Genomic DNA, 17,318 nt, shown 5'->3' with positions numbered 1-17,318 from the left:
TTTGCTCTCCGTCCTAATAGAAGTCTATGGGAACCAAAACGGATCCGTCTGGGTCCTGTCATGCAAGACGGAAAACAAAGTCCTGTCGACAGGACTTTGGGTCCCGTCATGCAAGACTGAAAACAGACGGATCCGTTATGCTTTCCCATAGACTTCTACTAGGACGGAAAGCAAACGGAATGCCTTTTAAAGGCTTCCGTTTTGCATTCCCTTATAACGAAAAGCCATAATGGAATTCCTAACGCTAGTGTGAACCCACGCTTACTCGTATATCTTTATTAGAAGTTCTATGGTGTTTTGTCAGATCCTTCAGCCACACACCCATATGCCAAGTGTTCAGTGCTAGCTGCATTTTGTTCCCATCCTTAATATGCAGATGATGGAGGGACATGTGCATTTAGTAACAGACCTGTGTAATCCTTGCCTCACACAAAAGTCCCCCTGAAAAAGCACCCAAAACCACCGTATGTGAAGTCTGAATATGTGATACCAATCAATTCACATTCTTTTTCTAGTAAATGAAAACTGAATCAAGTATCTCACAGCTTTCCATTTTTCAGATTTTTTTTAAACATAAATTTAACGCAGCAGTATTCTGGAAACTCACTAGATCCTTGTCAGATATCATTATAGTCAATAGTGTTGAGTGAATCGAAGCATCTGAAGCAGAATTTAGTCCGAAGTGTAGAAAAAATTAGATTTGCAGCGAAGCTGAATTCCCTCACTCTTCGTGGTAACTAATCAATTTTTCCTAAAATGGTGGCTGAAAATAAAAAAATTATACTGACTTTATCCACTTGATCACAGAGAGGCCGTCAGCTCCCATCTTGATTGAAGAAAACCCGCCAAAGAACCTGCGGCGAGCGTGAAGACGTCACCATGTGATCACGCTGGATTTACCCCGAGCACCTGAATGTGAGTCTCAGAAGCTGTGATCAGCGTTGAACGTGGCTTCTGAGGGGGTTAAATGAAGGGGGCAGCAAGATCGCTGTTCCCTGTCATTGCACCCACTCCATACAATGAAAAGCGATTTGTGACTAAGTAATTTCTAACATATCGAATTTCTTGACCAAGTTCAGTGAAATTGCTCATCACTAATAGTCAATATGGTTTCAGAGGTGACCAGAGATGTCCAGCTGTGCTGCATACGTAACTCCAGTAGTCTGTTCCTCTGTAAGAAAAGACTAATGGATTTACATGCCGAGAGATGGTTGTACTGGATTTTATTATATTATGCAGGGGGATATATTACAGAATTATATTATACATGGCTGCTTTCTTCAATAAATAGTACCACACCTGTCCTTTTGTTGTGTTTGGTACTACAGCTTGGCTTCTTTGAAGAAAATTAAGCTGAACTGCAATACCACATGCAACCCTCAGGTGTGGCGTTGGTTTTGGAAGAAAGCAGCCATGTTTTTCTAATCCTGTATGAGGGGTGTTCAATAAGTTATCTTGCCCAGCATGTTCTGTCAGTGTTAGAGAGCTGAGCTTACCTGTACAAGTTGAGAGATGTCTGGACATGCAGCACACACATAGCAGTTCAGTCTGATGAAAGCACTGGAAGTGACAGGGTGGTAAGTGCAGTACAGTGCAGGTCTACAAAAAAAACGAGGGATTTGGAGCTTCGTTCCATGATTAAATTCCTTACAAATGAAGAAAAGAAGTCTAAAGAAATCAATGAAAGGATGATTGTCGCATATGGTAATGATTAGAGATGTCCCGAACTATTCGCCGCCGAATAGTTCCCGGCGAACATAGCTTGTTCGCGTTCGCCGCAGCGGGCGAACATACGCGGTGTTCGGTCCGCCCCCTATTCATCATCATTGTGTAAACTTTGACCCTGAAATACTATGCTTTCCCTTTAAGTGCAAGGATATGGTGTGTTATGCAACAATTCATTACTACTAATGCCCATAAGGACTGGATTACACCTATTGATCCTGCACCTACCAAATTAACTAAGACTTAACTTTTATTAATAATACTAATAATGCTTAAGTGAATATCTAAATCATTAAAACTTCCAGCATTCACTGGCCTTTCCGTATCGGTTTGAAGTACCCTGTCAGGATGTCACCTGACCGGGTTGTCTGCTACTATGTAGTTGCACACTAGTGCCTGACTGGCTGCGTGCTGCCAGTGTAATATGTGGACACTGTGTAGTTTCTTAACACTATAATAATAGGCTGCAGCGATATGCTGTATTAAAATTAGAGCTTCACGCTGCCCCCCGACATGTTTCGCCGTGTACCGGCGTCTTCAGGGGTTAGGTCAGAGTGTAGACGCCGGTACACGGCGAAACATGTCGGGGGGCAGCGTGAAGCTCTAATTTTAATACAGCATATCGCTGCAGCCTATTATTATAGTGTTAAGAAACTACACAGTGTCCACATATTACACTGGCAGCACGCAGCCAGTCAGGCACTAGTGTGCAACTACATAGTAGCAGACAACCCGGTCAGGTGACATCCTGACAGGGTACTTCAAACCGATACAGAAAGGCCAGTGAATGCTGGAAGTTTTAATGATTTAGATATTCACTTAAGCATTATTAGTATTAATAATAAAAGTTAAGTCTTAGTTAATTTGGTAGGTGCAGGATCAATAGGTGTAATCCAGTCCTTATGGGCATTAGTAACTTTGACCCTGTACCTCACAGTCAGCAGACACATTCCAGCCAATCAGCAGCAGACCCTCCCTCCCAGACCCTCCCAGCTCCTGGACAGCATCCATTTTAGATTCATTCGGAAGCTGCATTCTTAGTGAGAGGAGGGACAGTGTAGCTGCTGCTGATTTAATAGGGAAATCGATAGCTAGGCTAGTGTATTCAGTGTCCACTACAGTCCTGAAGGACTCATCTGATCTCTGCTATAAGGACAGCGTCCTGACATCACCCCAAAAATCCCTTTTTAGGGCTAGAACATCAGTCTGCTTATTTTAATTTTTTTCCCTGTGTAATCTAATTGCAGTTTCCTGCCAGCATGTGTGTCAGGCTCACAGCGTATACTGTGCCCACTTGCCCAGTGCCACCACTCATATCTGGTGTCACAGTAGCTTGCATTAAAAAAAAAAAAAAAATTTTTTTTTTTGACTGTAATATAATAGCAGTCAGTTGCCTGCACGCGCGTGTGTTTCATGCCCTGCAAGTGCATAGTGTCACCAGCGCAACTCATATCTGGTGTCACAGTAGATTACATTTAAAGAAAAACAACAATTTTGACTGTGAATAAATAGTCAGTTGCACACACGTGTTTGTGTGTTTAAGGCCCAGCTGCAAGTGCATAGTGTCAGTGTCACCAGCGCAACTCATATCTGGTGTAACAGTAGATTACATTTAAAGAAAAACAACAATTTTGACAGAAAATTTTATGTTTGCGACATCTCTAGTAATGATGCACCTTCCTACTACCATGGTTTGGACCAAGCCGCAGGGAGTCAATTGGAGATGACCCCCGTTCAGGGCTATCTGTCAAAGCATCTTCAGAGGAAATGTGCCGTAAAGTGGAGGCCACGATTTTGGAAGATCGTCAGCTCAAAGTCAGTGTTGAATTAGGCCTTTTTTCGTTGGCACAGTTTCCAGTACCATTTATGATGTTTGTGGATGTTAAAAGTCTATTCCGGAGGGGTGTGGCCTGACCGGGGATGTGAGCGGCTGCAGTGTGTGTATGCTCCCACCAATACTGCTCAAATAGCCTGCTCCGTGGGCTTTGTTGGCGGCACGAGTTTATCTGAAGGGTACTTACCCTGGTGCGCATCTGAAGGAAGTCCAATGGCCGGAGGCACTGGTAAAAAGCACAAGGAGGCGGCTGGAGGTGCCGAACGGGAGACACAAGATGGTGCCGGCAGACTTCTTTCAGTAAAGAGGCACAGCAGGACGGGAGGTATGCCGGCTGCAGCACGGAGTGCGATGACCTCCAGGGCTCCACAACAAATGCCGGAGCTGAAGGGGCCGTATATGGAGGAGGAGAGGATCCCTGACCTGGAGATAGCTTCTGCAGGAGGAGATCATGCTGATATGGAGGTTGGTGCAGTGGGGGTTGTGACGGCAGTGGTGGCAGAGGAGGATGGGGACTTGTCTACCCACAGTGCAGAGCCCACATTGAAAGACGTTTTCCAGGCTGTTACTCAGTGTGGAGTGACCCTGACTGCATTACAACAGCAAGTTGGGTCCCTAAAGCAAGAACTGTCCTTTATACGTCTTGACCTACAGAAAGTTAATAAAAGAATGGTGGAGGTGGAGGGTCGTGTCAGTGAGGTGGAGGATAAGCTACCCCCTCTAACCAGGGCGTCCCCAATCCATGAACAGCAAATCTCAGCACTAATCGCCAACTCTGATGACTTAAAGAACCATCTTAGACGCAATAATGTGCGGCTTCTGGGGATACCTGAAAAAGCTGAGGGGCAAGACCCTACGTCATACTTTGGAAATTGGCTTAAAGAAGCATTTGGCAATGAGGTGCTTTCACCATTGTATGCGGTAGAGCGGGCGCATCGAGTTCCCACCAGACCGCTGCCGCCGGGAGTGCCCCCGCATCCTGTTTTGATTAAACTACTTCACTACCGGGACCGAGATGCCATATTACGGGCAGACAGAAACCGTCCTGACATTTCTATCAATGGGCAAAAGGTTGCGTTTTTTCAGGATTTTTCCTCAGAGGTCCAAAAGAAGCTGAGTCAGTTCCTAGATGTCAAGCGACAACTTCGTTCCTTACAAGTGCCCTACTCTATGATGTCTGCGAGTGGCTGCTCTGGGATCTGTTCATTTCTTCAATATACCGAAAGATGCGGCCACGTGGATTGACCAGCATGAACGTCAGCTGCGACAGGAGGAGAGATGATGGCCGTCCGTTTATTTCTAATTTTTATCCTTAGTTCTTACTAGGTGACCTGTTAGAAGGTTATCCCTCTACTGTTTCACTACTGAACTGCCCACGGAGCACGTGTATCCTTTTATGGCGGGGGACAATCTCGCTCAGCAGAAGTAGAGAGGTTGTAACGTTACTGTTATACCCGGTTTCATGGAGGACTTGTGCCTCAGTCTGTTAGAAGATGCAATACAGGCGCGATTTTTTGGTGCCAGTTTTTGTTTTTGCTATTTTCTTGTTCTGGGGATTTTTTACAGTATATCTGTGTTGATGCTCTGTATCTGTGATATCATGCCTGTTTGTCTGTGCACTACTGCCATTGTATTGTTTGTACCTACAATACCCATGTTACGTTATCAGCTGGGTCATGTTCCTAATATTTAAATATGGCTAATGTATTTAATATTGTGAGCTGGAATGTGCGCGGCCTGGGTGATCCGTCAAAGTGATTTGCCGTGCTGGATTATCTACGCCCGCATTTTCCCGCTAGGAAAGCGGGAAACCCATTTTCTGAAGGAAGGGGCACAGGCATTCCATAGGTCATGGATGAGCCATTCATTTCACTCATCGTTCTCTAGCCATTCCCGTGGGGTTAGTATCCTGGTTCATAAGTCAATTCCTTTCCAGGTCCAGTGACGACTCTGACGGCCGCTTTGTATGTATACACTGCACTATCTACACGCAGGAGTACCTGATGGTATCACTATATATACCTCCACCTTATAGCAGTGTGGTGTTAAGAGGCGCCCTGACATTTATTGTTCCAGTTATTATGGTGGGGGACTTCAATAACACTATTCACCCCTACTGGGATAGATATGGGGGGGGCGCAGGTGGATGCTGAGGGTCCTGTTTCTTCCTTTGGTAGATTGCTGGAGGAAGTGGCCCTGATAGATTTGTGGCGTGTCAGTTTTCTTGCTATACCAGATCACACGAGGCCTGATCACGCATTGATCTGGCGCTGGGATCTGAGTTGGTGTGTAGGCAGGTGGAGGAGGTAAAATACTTGGCTAAGGCTCTGTCTGACCATTCCCCTCTGCTTTTGCGTCTATCCACCGCACCCGTGGTCCCGGTTTCTCAACGGTTGTGGGCATTTAACTCTTTTTGGTTACAGGTGATTGATTGTCCCCATGTTAGCTCCACTATACAGGAGTATTTTACTCTAAATGTAGGCTCAGCCGCAAACGGGGTGGTATGGGACGCCATGAAGGCCTGTCTAAGGGGAACGCTTATTCAATGGATTAGTAGGGCCAAGCTTAAAAGCAGACAATTTGGAGAATTTTTTAGGGATTGGGTGGGGGTGACGGAGGCGCACTATGTGGAGAAGGGTGACCAGTTATCTCTATCCGTCTGGAAGGAGGCACAGGATGCATATAACTCGCACGTTGTGGAACTTGCATGCACAAAACAATCCTTTCAGCGACAGAAGTATTATGATGAGGGAGAGAAGGCGGGCCACCTACTGGCCATTGTGGCTAGGGCGCAGTCCGCGTCAGCATATGTTACCGCTTTACAGGGGGAGGATGGGAGGGAAATAATTGATAGCCCGGCCAAAGTGTCGGTGTTTCGTGCCTTTTATGCTGATTTGTATCAATCATGTCTAGGTTATAATAGAGAACATATATCAGCGTATTTGCATGGAGTATCCTTGCCTAAGTTGTCAGATTCGTATCTCAATGGCCCACTACAATTACTGGAAATTGAGGTAGTGGCCTCTATAGCAAATAATAAATCCCCAGGTACTGATGGGCTGCCGGTAGAAATCTATAAGAAGTTTGGAGACATCTTACTGTGCTGAAGGTTTACCAGGAGGCCTCAGAGACAGGGTCGCTTCCTGTGTCAATGCAAGAGGCTATTATTGTGGTTCTCCCTAAACCGGGGAAAAATCTGCTTCTTCCAGATTCCTACCGCCCTATCTCATTGTTACCCACAGATATAAAGATATTGGCTAAGGTGCTAGCTTTGCGCCTAAGGTTATCTTCTCCATTGTACATATGGATCAGTCAGGATTTTTACCGGACAGATCTACAGCGATTAACATCCGACGCCTCTACCTTAATATGCAGATTCTGGTAGATAACCCAGGGGATAGAGTCATCTGTTCCCTAGATGACGCTAAGGCGTTCGATAGTATTGAGTGGGAGTATTTGTGGGAGGTACTGGAGCGGTTTGGTTTGGGGGATAACTTCATAGCATGCATACGGCTGTTATATGGTGGGCCTACAGCTCGAGTACGGGTGAATGGATGTCTATCAGAAGGATTCCGGCTCTATAGGGGAACCAGGCAGGGCTGTCCCCTATCTCCGTTGCTATTTGCCCTGGCTATCGAGCCATTAGCAGCTATTGTTCGGAGTCATGTTGGCATCATAGGGTTTAACCGAGGCGGGTCTCAGGAGAAAATAGCATTGTATGCGGACGATGCCTTACTGTTCCTGGACGAGGCTAGAGAATCCCTACCAGTAGTTATGGATGTGATTGGCACTTTTGGGCGGTACTCTGGCCTGGTTATTAATTGGAGTAAATCGTTCCTCCTCCCTATAGATCGTGTAGATCACTCTACGGATTATGGTCAGTCAGGATTACAGGTGTTGAGTGAATTTAAGTATCTGGGGGTGGTGGTGTCTAGGAAGCTTACTGATTATGAGAAACTGAATTTGTCTCCCCCCATAGGCAGATTCAAACAAAAATTACATGTCTGGTCTAAGCTGCCGCTGTCAGTAGTAGGACGGATTAATCATATCCAGATGATCTGGTACCGCAGCTGCTTTATTTACTACATAATTCCACCATATGGTTACCGCTCAGGCTTTTTCACTCAATTAATAGGCTGTTTAGGGAGCTTATATGGAGGGGGGCTCAGCATGACTGCGGCTGGAGATACTGCAGAGAGGTAAAACTGATGGGGGATTGGCTCTTTCAAACCCGTGGATGTTCTTCCTAGCTGCCCAACTTCAGCATATGAGGGACTGGGAAAGGGAGATACCCAACATAGGCTATTGAGAGACTTTTTGGCGGTACCAAATCTCTATGAAGCGTTAGAGGCAGATAAGCTAAAACTGTCGGGTCTGGCGTTCCCTACGTTGCGTCTCTTGCATAAGATTTGGTGGAAAGTGAGGGACATGCAGGGCATCAAAGGTATCACGCAGTATACTTCTATATGGGACACTCCGTGGTTGCCTCATTTGGGCTCTTTGTAGGGAATGGGGGGTTGGCGCAATAGGGGCATTATTAGAGTCCACCAACTTATTGATAATACTGGTCTCAAATCTTATGAGCAACTTCAGACGGAAACTGGATTACCGTCCTCAGATTTTTATAGGTATTTGCAGCTGCCTTCCGGGCTGACCATGACGGCGGTATGTTGAGCACGGTACTTCAAAATAAGATTATTTTGCTTATAGAGAGGAGGGATTCCTCCTCTGGAGTTATCTCTCTGCTCTATCAGACCCTGCTAGACTTATTTCTGCAAGACCATCCGGTGAATAGTAGGACAAAATGGGAAGCGGAGATGGGGCCGTTAGAGGAAAATCAGTGGCAGGAGATATTGGAGAGGATTCCGCAGCTCTCTCTCAGTGAGGCCCACAGGCTGTCGCACCTATATCTAATCCATAGGGTTTATAGAACTCCTCAGTTTCTGTTTAATATTGGACTCCGGTTGGATTCCAAATGCCCGCGATGTGGGGAGGAAGATGCGGGTATGTTACACATGCTGTGGTCATGCTCTGCACTGGAGGGTTTTTGGCGCACGGTGCTGCACTCATTAATTCTCTGTATGAAGTTACACTGGTTGTGACCCCATTTGTCTGTATATTGGGATATGTAGAGGACTTGCCAATCACTGAGCCCAGGAAGATAGCAGTGGCCAGAATGTTGTATATGGCTCGTAAGCGGATTGCTCAACATTGGCTGGATGAGGGTAGTCCTAGTAAAACAGAATTTATAGCCAAGATTAATTGGTTACTTAATTTGGAACAAGGGGTTTATAGGAAGAAGGGTGCTATGGCCAAATTTGAAAAGCTCTGGACTCCTTGGATTGATGCCCCCGGGCCGGCATCCAGGGAACTTCAGAAATACCATCTGGGATTAGTGTGAGGGTACTATTGCTTGCTGTGCATATCTGGCTCCGTGGTTGGCGATCTCTTGCGATATATGGAATGTTTCTACGCTATGTAATGTAATGTGGGGAAGTTCTGGCTGATAACAAATGTATATTCCTTTATAAGATTGCAGCTCCGCTATCAATGTTCTGTGGGGAATGCTGTAGAGAAAGGGCATGTGCCTTTGTAATTATTATGCAGTTGTGATGGTGTAGCCGAATGTTGGAAGTTATGGAAGACGGAGGGCATCATAATGATGGTTTGTGGGGGGAGGGTTTGTGGGTATTGGGGACTTATGTTTGTCTTATTAAAATTACTCCATATAAAAAAAAAAAAAAAAAGTCTATTCCGGGTGGGTGCCATGAATGTTGACGCCTGAGCAAAAAATTTGTCACCAGCAATTTAGCCAAGAGAATTTAGACACGCTTAGAAAAAAAACTGACTTTATTCTCGCATAATTACGAGTGGTGAAACTTGAGTCAACCACAATTATTTGGAGACCGGACAAGATTCCATGCAATAGAAGCACAAGGGATCACCAACTCCAAAGAAATTGGCAAGACAACAATTACTGGAGACACCTTTGCTGCTTCACGACAAAGCACCAGCTCACAAGTCTCGTAAATCACAAGCTGCTATCAGGGAATGTGGCTTCATGGAGCTTAACCATCCACCCTACAGTCCAGACCTGGCTTCCAGTGATTACTTTCTCTTTCGGAACCCGTACAAATTTCTGCGTGGGCAACAATTTTCTGATGATAATGCAGTTGATGAGATAGTAACAGGGTTCCTGCAGCAAGCTTCTTATTTCTGAGGGCATCCGATCACTGGAGGCGAAGTTCATTAAGTGTGGTGAAGTCAAGGGGGATTACATTGAAAAGCAGTAAGTTCAATTTTCTCAGCAAATGTTGCTTTCATATTCGGGTAGATAACTTATTGAGCACCCCTTGTACAACCCTTTTAAGGGTTAAGCTCATGTCAGGCTTTTGAGGCTGAGATGGGAATAACTGGGCTGTCAGTGATTCCAGAAACAGCTAAGCAGGTTGTGGTATACTGTTTCAGTAACTGCCCCATCAGTGAATGGGAGCTAGTCTGTTTCCATAACTCCAAAATTACCGAAACGGCATTTGCTACACTGAAAAGGTCAAAATGGAAATAAACCTTTAATAAAAATGCATGATTACTGCATATAGCTTGGTAATCATCCATTCTCCCCATAGCAATATATGAGAGTGTTGGCAGATGAGATAGGCTGGCAGTCAAATCTTGACAGAGGGGCCTATCCTTCTAACTTATTACATAGGAGGGCAGTATCAGAAGAGTCGATGCGGAAATTTATCAATGAGTTTAGGCAACTATTCTGGTGTTAAAAAGTTGCAAATTATGGTGCCTGCCCTAATTTGTGACCTTTTGAGCTGCTCAGCACTTCTCTAAAGTGGTGAGAAAATGGGTGTGGTTTAGCAGGAGGGGGTGGAGTCTATCACAGGTCATCAGATTTACTAGAATTCTTAATAAATTAGGTGCATCTTACTTCGGCACACAGCGGATCCAGACTTGATAAATGTCGTACTTTGTTGCTTATTCTCTTTGTCCTCCATAATCCATCTATAAATGGCAGTATGGGGGCTTAAACCCTAAACCTCTTGTAACACGTCATTAGCAGTACTGGTGCACTATCCTTCAGGCCTGAAGGGAACATGTACAGGGATCTTCAGGTGTACTTTATATTGTCTGAGAAGCAAAAATACTCAACACAGGTGTTGTTCTAAACCTATATACACTGAAGGTCCAGCTTATATCCATATAATATCAGATCAATATTCTGGCATCAAAGGACACCTTGTGAACAGGACCTTAAGACCAATTTTTACTCAGTAGGGTCCAACACCCGAGACCCCCGTGGAAAGGGAAATAATGCGCTGCATTACAATCACTTATGTCCAAGATAGAGGATAAGTGTCTGACCGGTTGAGGTCTGACTGCAGAAGGCCCACAGATTATTAGAATTGGGGCCCACGTTGCCCCATTTGATTGGAGCGGTGGACATGCATGTGCACTGCTGCTCCATTCAACTCTATGGGACCGAGGAAGATAGCAGAGTACAAGCACTTGGTTATCTCTGGTAGCACCATACGGTTCATTTAAATGGGGAACATAGACCTCCTTCTAGTAATTGGTGGGGTCCCAGCAGTTGGGCCCAGGGGCGTAACGGTCGCAGAGGGTGTGACAGCCACCAGGCCTGCTGCACTCACATGTAACTGTACTTCATGCTGGGCCCAGTCAGAGCGCTCCTCACAGCAGCATCACATGCAGTGGATCCAGCATCTAACAGGCTCCAGCACTGTCCTACTGGTAGTATTCACAAACTATACGTGAAAACTACTAGTAGGGCAGTGCTGGGACCTGAGAGATGCCGGACTGACCTCATGTGATGCTGCTTTGGTGCCGGGCCCGTTACATGTGAGTGAAGACTGGGGGAAAATTACATGGGGCACTATAGGGATATTACTGGGGGTAGTGGGGGGATATTAGTACGGGAGAACAGGGGGGGTAACAATCACGGCGACCGGGCCCGGCCGGAGGTGGGGGGGGCCCTGCATTGTGTTTGTGATGCATGCAGCTCTTAGTAATTCATTAGCATTTGAAATTATTATTTTTTATCTGTGTAAATGATTAAAACAATCCGCAATAAAAAGTATTGATCACCATTGGTCAAAATGGACTGTTCATTTGTGAAAATGATGAAGGTCAACCTACCTGTCCTATCGTACTGCGTTACTAGTAGATCTAAAATGCAAACACAACCATTCAAGGTATGTACAAGTGTTCTAGCGATGTAAACTTATGGCTGTAGCAAATTGAGAGGGGAAGGGGGATGAGTTAGAGGTAATCGGTGCATGACAACTAAGGCAACTTTCACACTCGCGTTTGGTGCTGATCCGTCATGGATCTGCACAAACGCATCCATTCATATAATACAACCGTCTGCATCCGTTCAGAACGGATCCGTTTGTATTATCTTTAAAGGGATTCTGTCACCAGGTTTCACCCCTGTCAGCTAAAAATATGCTGATGTTCAGGGCGTCTTCACGATTCCTAATGTGGGCTTATAAATGTCATCTGTGGGCTTATTTAGCTAAAAAACAGCTTTTACTAACCTGTCAGTCAAACAAATAAGGTGCCCAAGGGGATGTTAATGGATGCAAGGTGCCGGCCACACCCGCCGCTGTTCGTGCCCAGTGCCGCCTTTCCAGACTTCTACGCCACCTCCTAATCCTCTGTGCCGCCTCTCGCTCTCCCTCCCTCCCCCCTCCTCCTGCTGAAAGATCTCGCGCATACAGTGGTTGAGCGAAGGGCCGGCGCATGCGCACTTCGCTGGAAGAAGCCAAATGGAGAAGTCCGCACGGGCGCATTAGGCAGAGCCCTGTGCGCAAGCGCGAGATCTTACAGCAGAAGGAGGGGGGAGGGAGGGAGGGAGAGCGAGAGGCAGCACAGAGGATTAGGAGGCGGCGCTGGGCACGAACGGCGGCGGGTGCGGCCGGCACCTTGCATCTATTAACATCCCCTTGGGCACCTTATTTGTTTGACTGACAGGTTAGTAAAAGCTGTTTTTTAGCTAAATAAGCCCACAGATGACATTTATAAGCCCACATTAGGAATCGTGAAGACGCCCTGAACATCAGCATATTTTTAGCTGACAGGGGTCAAACCTGGTGATAGAATCCCTTTAACATGTTCAAGACGGAACCGTCTTGAACACCATTGAAAGTCAATGGGGGGCGGATCCGTTTTCTATTGTGCCATATTGTGTCATAGAAAACGGATCCGTCCCCATTGACTTACATTGTGTGTAAGGACTGATCCGTTTGGCTCAGTTTCGTCAGACGGACACCAAAACGCTGCAAGCAGTGTTTTGGTGTCCGCCTCCAGAGCGGAATAGAGGCGGAACGGAGGCAAACTGATGCATTCTGAGCGGATCTTTTTCCATTCAGAATGCATTAAGGGCAAAACTGATCCGTTTTGTACCGCTTGTGAGAGCTCTGGCTATTAAATTATATTATATTTTTGCTTGTGTGGATGAATGAGGCAAATGCACGCCGGACACCAATGTCTTAAGTGGATTGGAGCACTGTCATCGTGTGCACTGCTTCCAGTTAATAACCTACTCAACTTGATTTCCTTTGACAATTTGAGTAGATTTTTTTTCTACCGTATCCATTCAAAATTCCTATGCTTTTCTCGCCATCACTTGCAGACATCATTTCTGCATTTCCTTAAAGGAAATGCTATCTTTTATTCATACAGATGAGCTACTCCTTAGCATCAATGACATGGTTGTCATGGAAACTAGAGTAAGGAATGATCCTGAAAACCGTGTCACGTAGCAATATACCTGGAATAGATTTATACAATGTCATTATACTTTCTAGTGATTTGAGTTGTAAAGTACACGGTGTAGGAGATAAGCCTCTGTACTCAGCATTGTAGCTTCTGTATGGACACCACCGGCGCTCGACATATCCCACTGACTTATAGTAGGGTCCATCAGGTTCGGGCCTGGAGCCCACCAGTTTGACTGGAACATTAGCACTATTTTTTTCTGACAAATATGATGGAATCCATCACTGAGTGTCCATATATATGCACAATCTCTCAATAGATTTAAACATTTTTTTCGAAAAAGACATTAGTGGATTTGTAAAATGTACCAGATTTGTGATAGGTGCCATTTTACTGGTGTAAAGTATATCAACCAAGAGAAGTGTCCCGCCAGCTGCATCAAATGTATTATTCGAAGTGCGCCACTCTAATAAATTTGCAACAGTTTCTGCCGCTCTACTCTAGTTTTAGCCTGTGTAAGGCGCTGTTAATAAATCTACCATTTTTTCCTCATCTTTTTGGTTACATAAAGGCTACAGACACCTTTGAGGCAATTTTTTATATTATTGCATTCTACTCATTTTGGGCTAAAATTTGGTCTTTATTTCAAATGTTCAACAGTTTTTGTTCTACACCCTTCACTTTCAGTGTATCTTTCTGTTTTACACTGAATCCGTTAGGGAGCTGCTCTGACAGCTCAATCTGTAACCCGTATCTCTGAACTCCTAACAAATACTCATTTAAAGGGTTTTCCAAGATTTTTGAACTGATCATGGGACTGCCGCTGATCAGCTGTTTGAGAAGGCACCGATTCTGGCAGTAGCACCGTGGCCTTCTTTCTGCTCACCAAGCACAGCGCCGTACACTGTATAGTGGCTGTGCTTGGTATTGCAACTCAGCCCCATCACTTCAATGGAGCTGAGCTGCGCATAGCCCATGTGACCAATGAATGTGACATCACATGGCCTAGGGAAAGCTGCGAGAAGGTCGCGGCACTACTGCGAGTGGCAGTGCCTTTTGATCGTCGTGGGACCCACACCGATCAGATACTCCTAACCTATGTGGAGGATAGGTCAGTTAAAAAAAATCTTGCAAAACCCTTTTATGGCATATTCTTTTCATTTTGTTACAAATTTAGTCTACTTTCACACTGGTGTTTTGGCTTTCCGTTTGTGAGATCTGTTCAGGGCTCTCACTAGCGGTCCAAACCGGATCAGTTTTGCCCTGATGCATTCTAATAGGAAAAGCATCCGCTCAGAATGCCTCAGTTTGCCTCCGTTCCGTCACCATTCCGCTCTGGAGGTGGACACCAAAACGCTGCCTGCTTGACGAAATTGAGCCAAAGGGATCCGTTCTGACATACAATGTAAGTCAATGGGGACGGATCCGTTTTCTCTGACACAATCTGGCACAATAGAAAACGGATCCGTCCTCCATTGACTTTCAATGGTGTTCAAGACGGCTCTGTCTTGGATGTTAAAGAGAATACAAACAGATCGGTTCTGAACGGATGCAGACGGTTGTATTATCTGAACGGATCAGTCTGTGCAGATCCATGACGGATCCGCACCAAACGAGAGTGTGAAAGTAGCCTTAGCTGTAATGATTTTCCAAAAATGAATAAAACGCAATGATAAAAAAAAAAATTCTCCAAAGGTGTTCTTAGCCACTCCACCTATTATATATGCATGTCGCTCTCCAGCTAACAAACAATAGGGAACTCTGCTTAGAAATGATACAATGATGATACCTCTACAAAGAAGCCAAGAAGAAAAATACCAACAGTTGACAATTCATAAAATATACATTTTATTGTAACTGGTGCTTATTGTGAATGTCTTATTTATTTTGTGAAGGTACATACCTTTCCAAACTGGAGTAAAGGAATGCCCTTGCAAAAAAAATAAAAAATAGAGAAGCTATAAAATGTTTAAATATATTTTACTCTCCCTCCATCTTTGCTGTGGAATGCATTGTAGAAATATTGTAGAAAATAAGGCAGGCTCCTGATAGGGAACCAAACTGCAAAAGTGGGGGAGAGGAGAGCGTGAACTGTCCTTTCCCTGAAGAGCCAGTGGACCTGCCAACACATTGCATAGCAACTCCTGGCGCCCACTGGCATCACAGGGTAAAATCAACTGATGTGTGAAACAGGGCCATCACCAAATTAAATAGTCTAAAATGTCCCTCCTGTGGCACGAAATCCAAAGCAACAGAATCCTCTGCATCATCATGATCAAGAAAAGGAAAAAGAAAATCAACGTAAATCAAAACTTTACCATCCACGTGAGTCGTACAGTGCAAAAACAACTATGGGACTTGATAATATTCATGGATTTAGATTATGAAAAGAAAGGCTTAAAATCTAATAATGGTAATGACTAGGAATCGTGAGAATCTGTAATGCATCTAGAGTTGGCTTTGGCTTTTTGTTTTGTTTTTTTGTCTTTTATTTTTATAAATTCATAGAAAATATTGAACATCTAATAAAATAAATAAAACATATTTTAATCATAGATGCTAATGATCAAGTTCTGTGTATTTTATACAATTTGCTACTAAACAGCCTTGAGAAAGCTCCCTATCAGTAGTGTGCAGAGGTGAATGATTGCCCCTTCTGTGATATTAAAAAATAGAGTAGATCTATTTTTCAGAGATCAAAAACTCCTTCATAAAGAGTGCATTTAATGTGTTGATTGTTACAACTATAAGTGCTTTAAAAAAAAAGCAGAGTGTTCTCTTAAAATCCACGAGACACCAAAGATGATTTTCCTTCACTTGCAGGTTTGAGTCTATTTGTTTTTCTGAACAAATCTCTTGAAGAAAAAAACTTTTATCCAAGGAATCTTCAAGGTTTTTCATACAGGTATGAAGAAAATTAACTGATATTTTGTGTAGAACCCGTCAGTACAGATATTGCAGCAATCCAGTGTAATTTAACTTGTGAGATAAGTTAATGCAAAAGGCCTTTTTTTTTTTTTAAAGATATTTTTATATCGAAGTTTACTGCAGGTACTGGAGGTATCTATTGACCTGACAATCCTTGTTACATGAACATCCTGTAGGATGAAGAAGCAGGTTCTGGCAACGATGAGTAAACCAAAACTAATTGGACCCCTTGTGAGGGAGGGCTTCATTGGCTGAGAGGTGGTAGTGGGTGCTAGAATCTGCTATTCAGGGGGCGGTCGCAGAGTTTTCAGCTGTCTTTCATCTAGTGATTTCCAATATTTGAAGTTGTTATCCATATGTTGCATTAAATTCGGCAAGTCAGCAAATGCTGCAAACAAAAAAAGTCGACATTTCAGAAATTGTTCTTAAGGTGTCACATTTTACAATTATGAGTATCAAACAATGTGAGGAAAAGAGGAATGTTACACTCAAAGATACTGTATAGTCCGACGATTAGATCAGGGGGTCAGCAACCTCTGGCACTCCAGCTGTTGTGAAACTACAATTCCCAGCATGTTACATTCACTCCTATGGGAGTTCTGAGAATATCTGAGCAAGTGTGCATGCTGGGAGTTGTAGTTTCACAACAGCTGGAGTGCCGGAGGTTGCGGACCCCTGTTCTAGCCATTAACCTGCATTAGGCTACACACAGACTACTGTGCAGTACATCAAGTACTATCTCCAGAACAGGCCCCAGAAGTGAAGAAACTGCACCATGCAAGTGTGGCCACCCTCTGTTCACCGCTATGAGAGTTCTGAAAATAGCTGAGCTCTGGTTTGGCTACTTCTGGCAGTCCCATAGTGATGACGGCACTGTGCGCTCTGCATTCAGCACTATGGGACTTCACGCTTGCTCAACTATTTTTGCTGATCCCATACTGGTAAATAGAGAGCGCGCTGTTTGTGCGCAGTGCGCTCTCCTTCACTTAAGGGTCCCAAAGGTGGAACCTCCACCTATCTGACATGGATGACTAATCCTAGGGATATGCCATCAATGTGGGAGACACCCCCTTTAAAGGAATGT

General features: G+C 44.5%; 1 protein-coding gene across 3 annotated transcripts in view; it reads right to left on the bottom strand.

The window, feature by feature from the left end:
• Positions 1-16,286: 16,286 nt before the first annotated feature.
• Positions 16,287-17,318, bottom strand: part of LOC120985855 (high affinity cAMP-specific and IBMX-insensitive 3',5'-cyclic phosphodiesterase 8A-like) — a 331,567-nt gene continuing 330,535 nt past the window's right edge. For all 3 annotated transcript variants that reach the window (XM_040414049.1, XM_040414047.1, XM_040414048.1), the window contains exon 22: positions 16,287-16,622. In XM_040414049.1, coding sequence (XP_040269983.1) covers positions 16,516-16,622 — 107 coding nt within the window. In that variant the 3' untranslated portion in view covers positions 16,287-16,515. The remainder of the gene's footprint in view (positions 16,623-17,318) is intronic.

This window comes from Bufo bufo, chromosome 1 (assembly GCF_905171765.1).
Source record: "Bufo bufo chromosome 1, aBufBuf1.1, whole genome shotgun sequence".
Taxonomy (NCBI): domain Eukaryota; kingdom Metazoa; phylum Chordata; class Amphibia; order Anura; family Bufonidae; genus Bufo; species Bufo bufo.
This window is presented reverse-complemented; position numbering and strand designations above follow the sequence as displayed.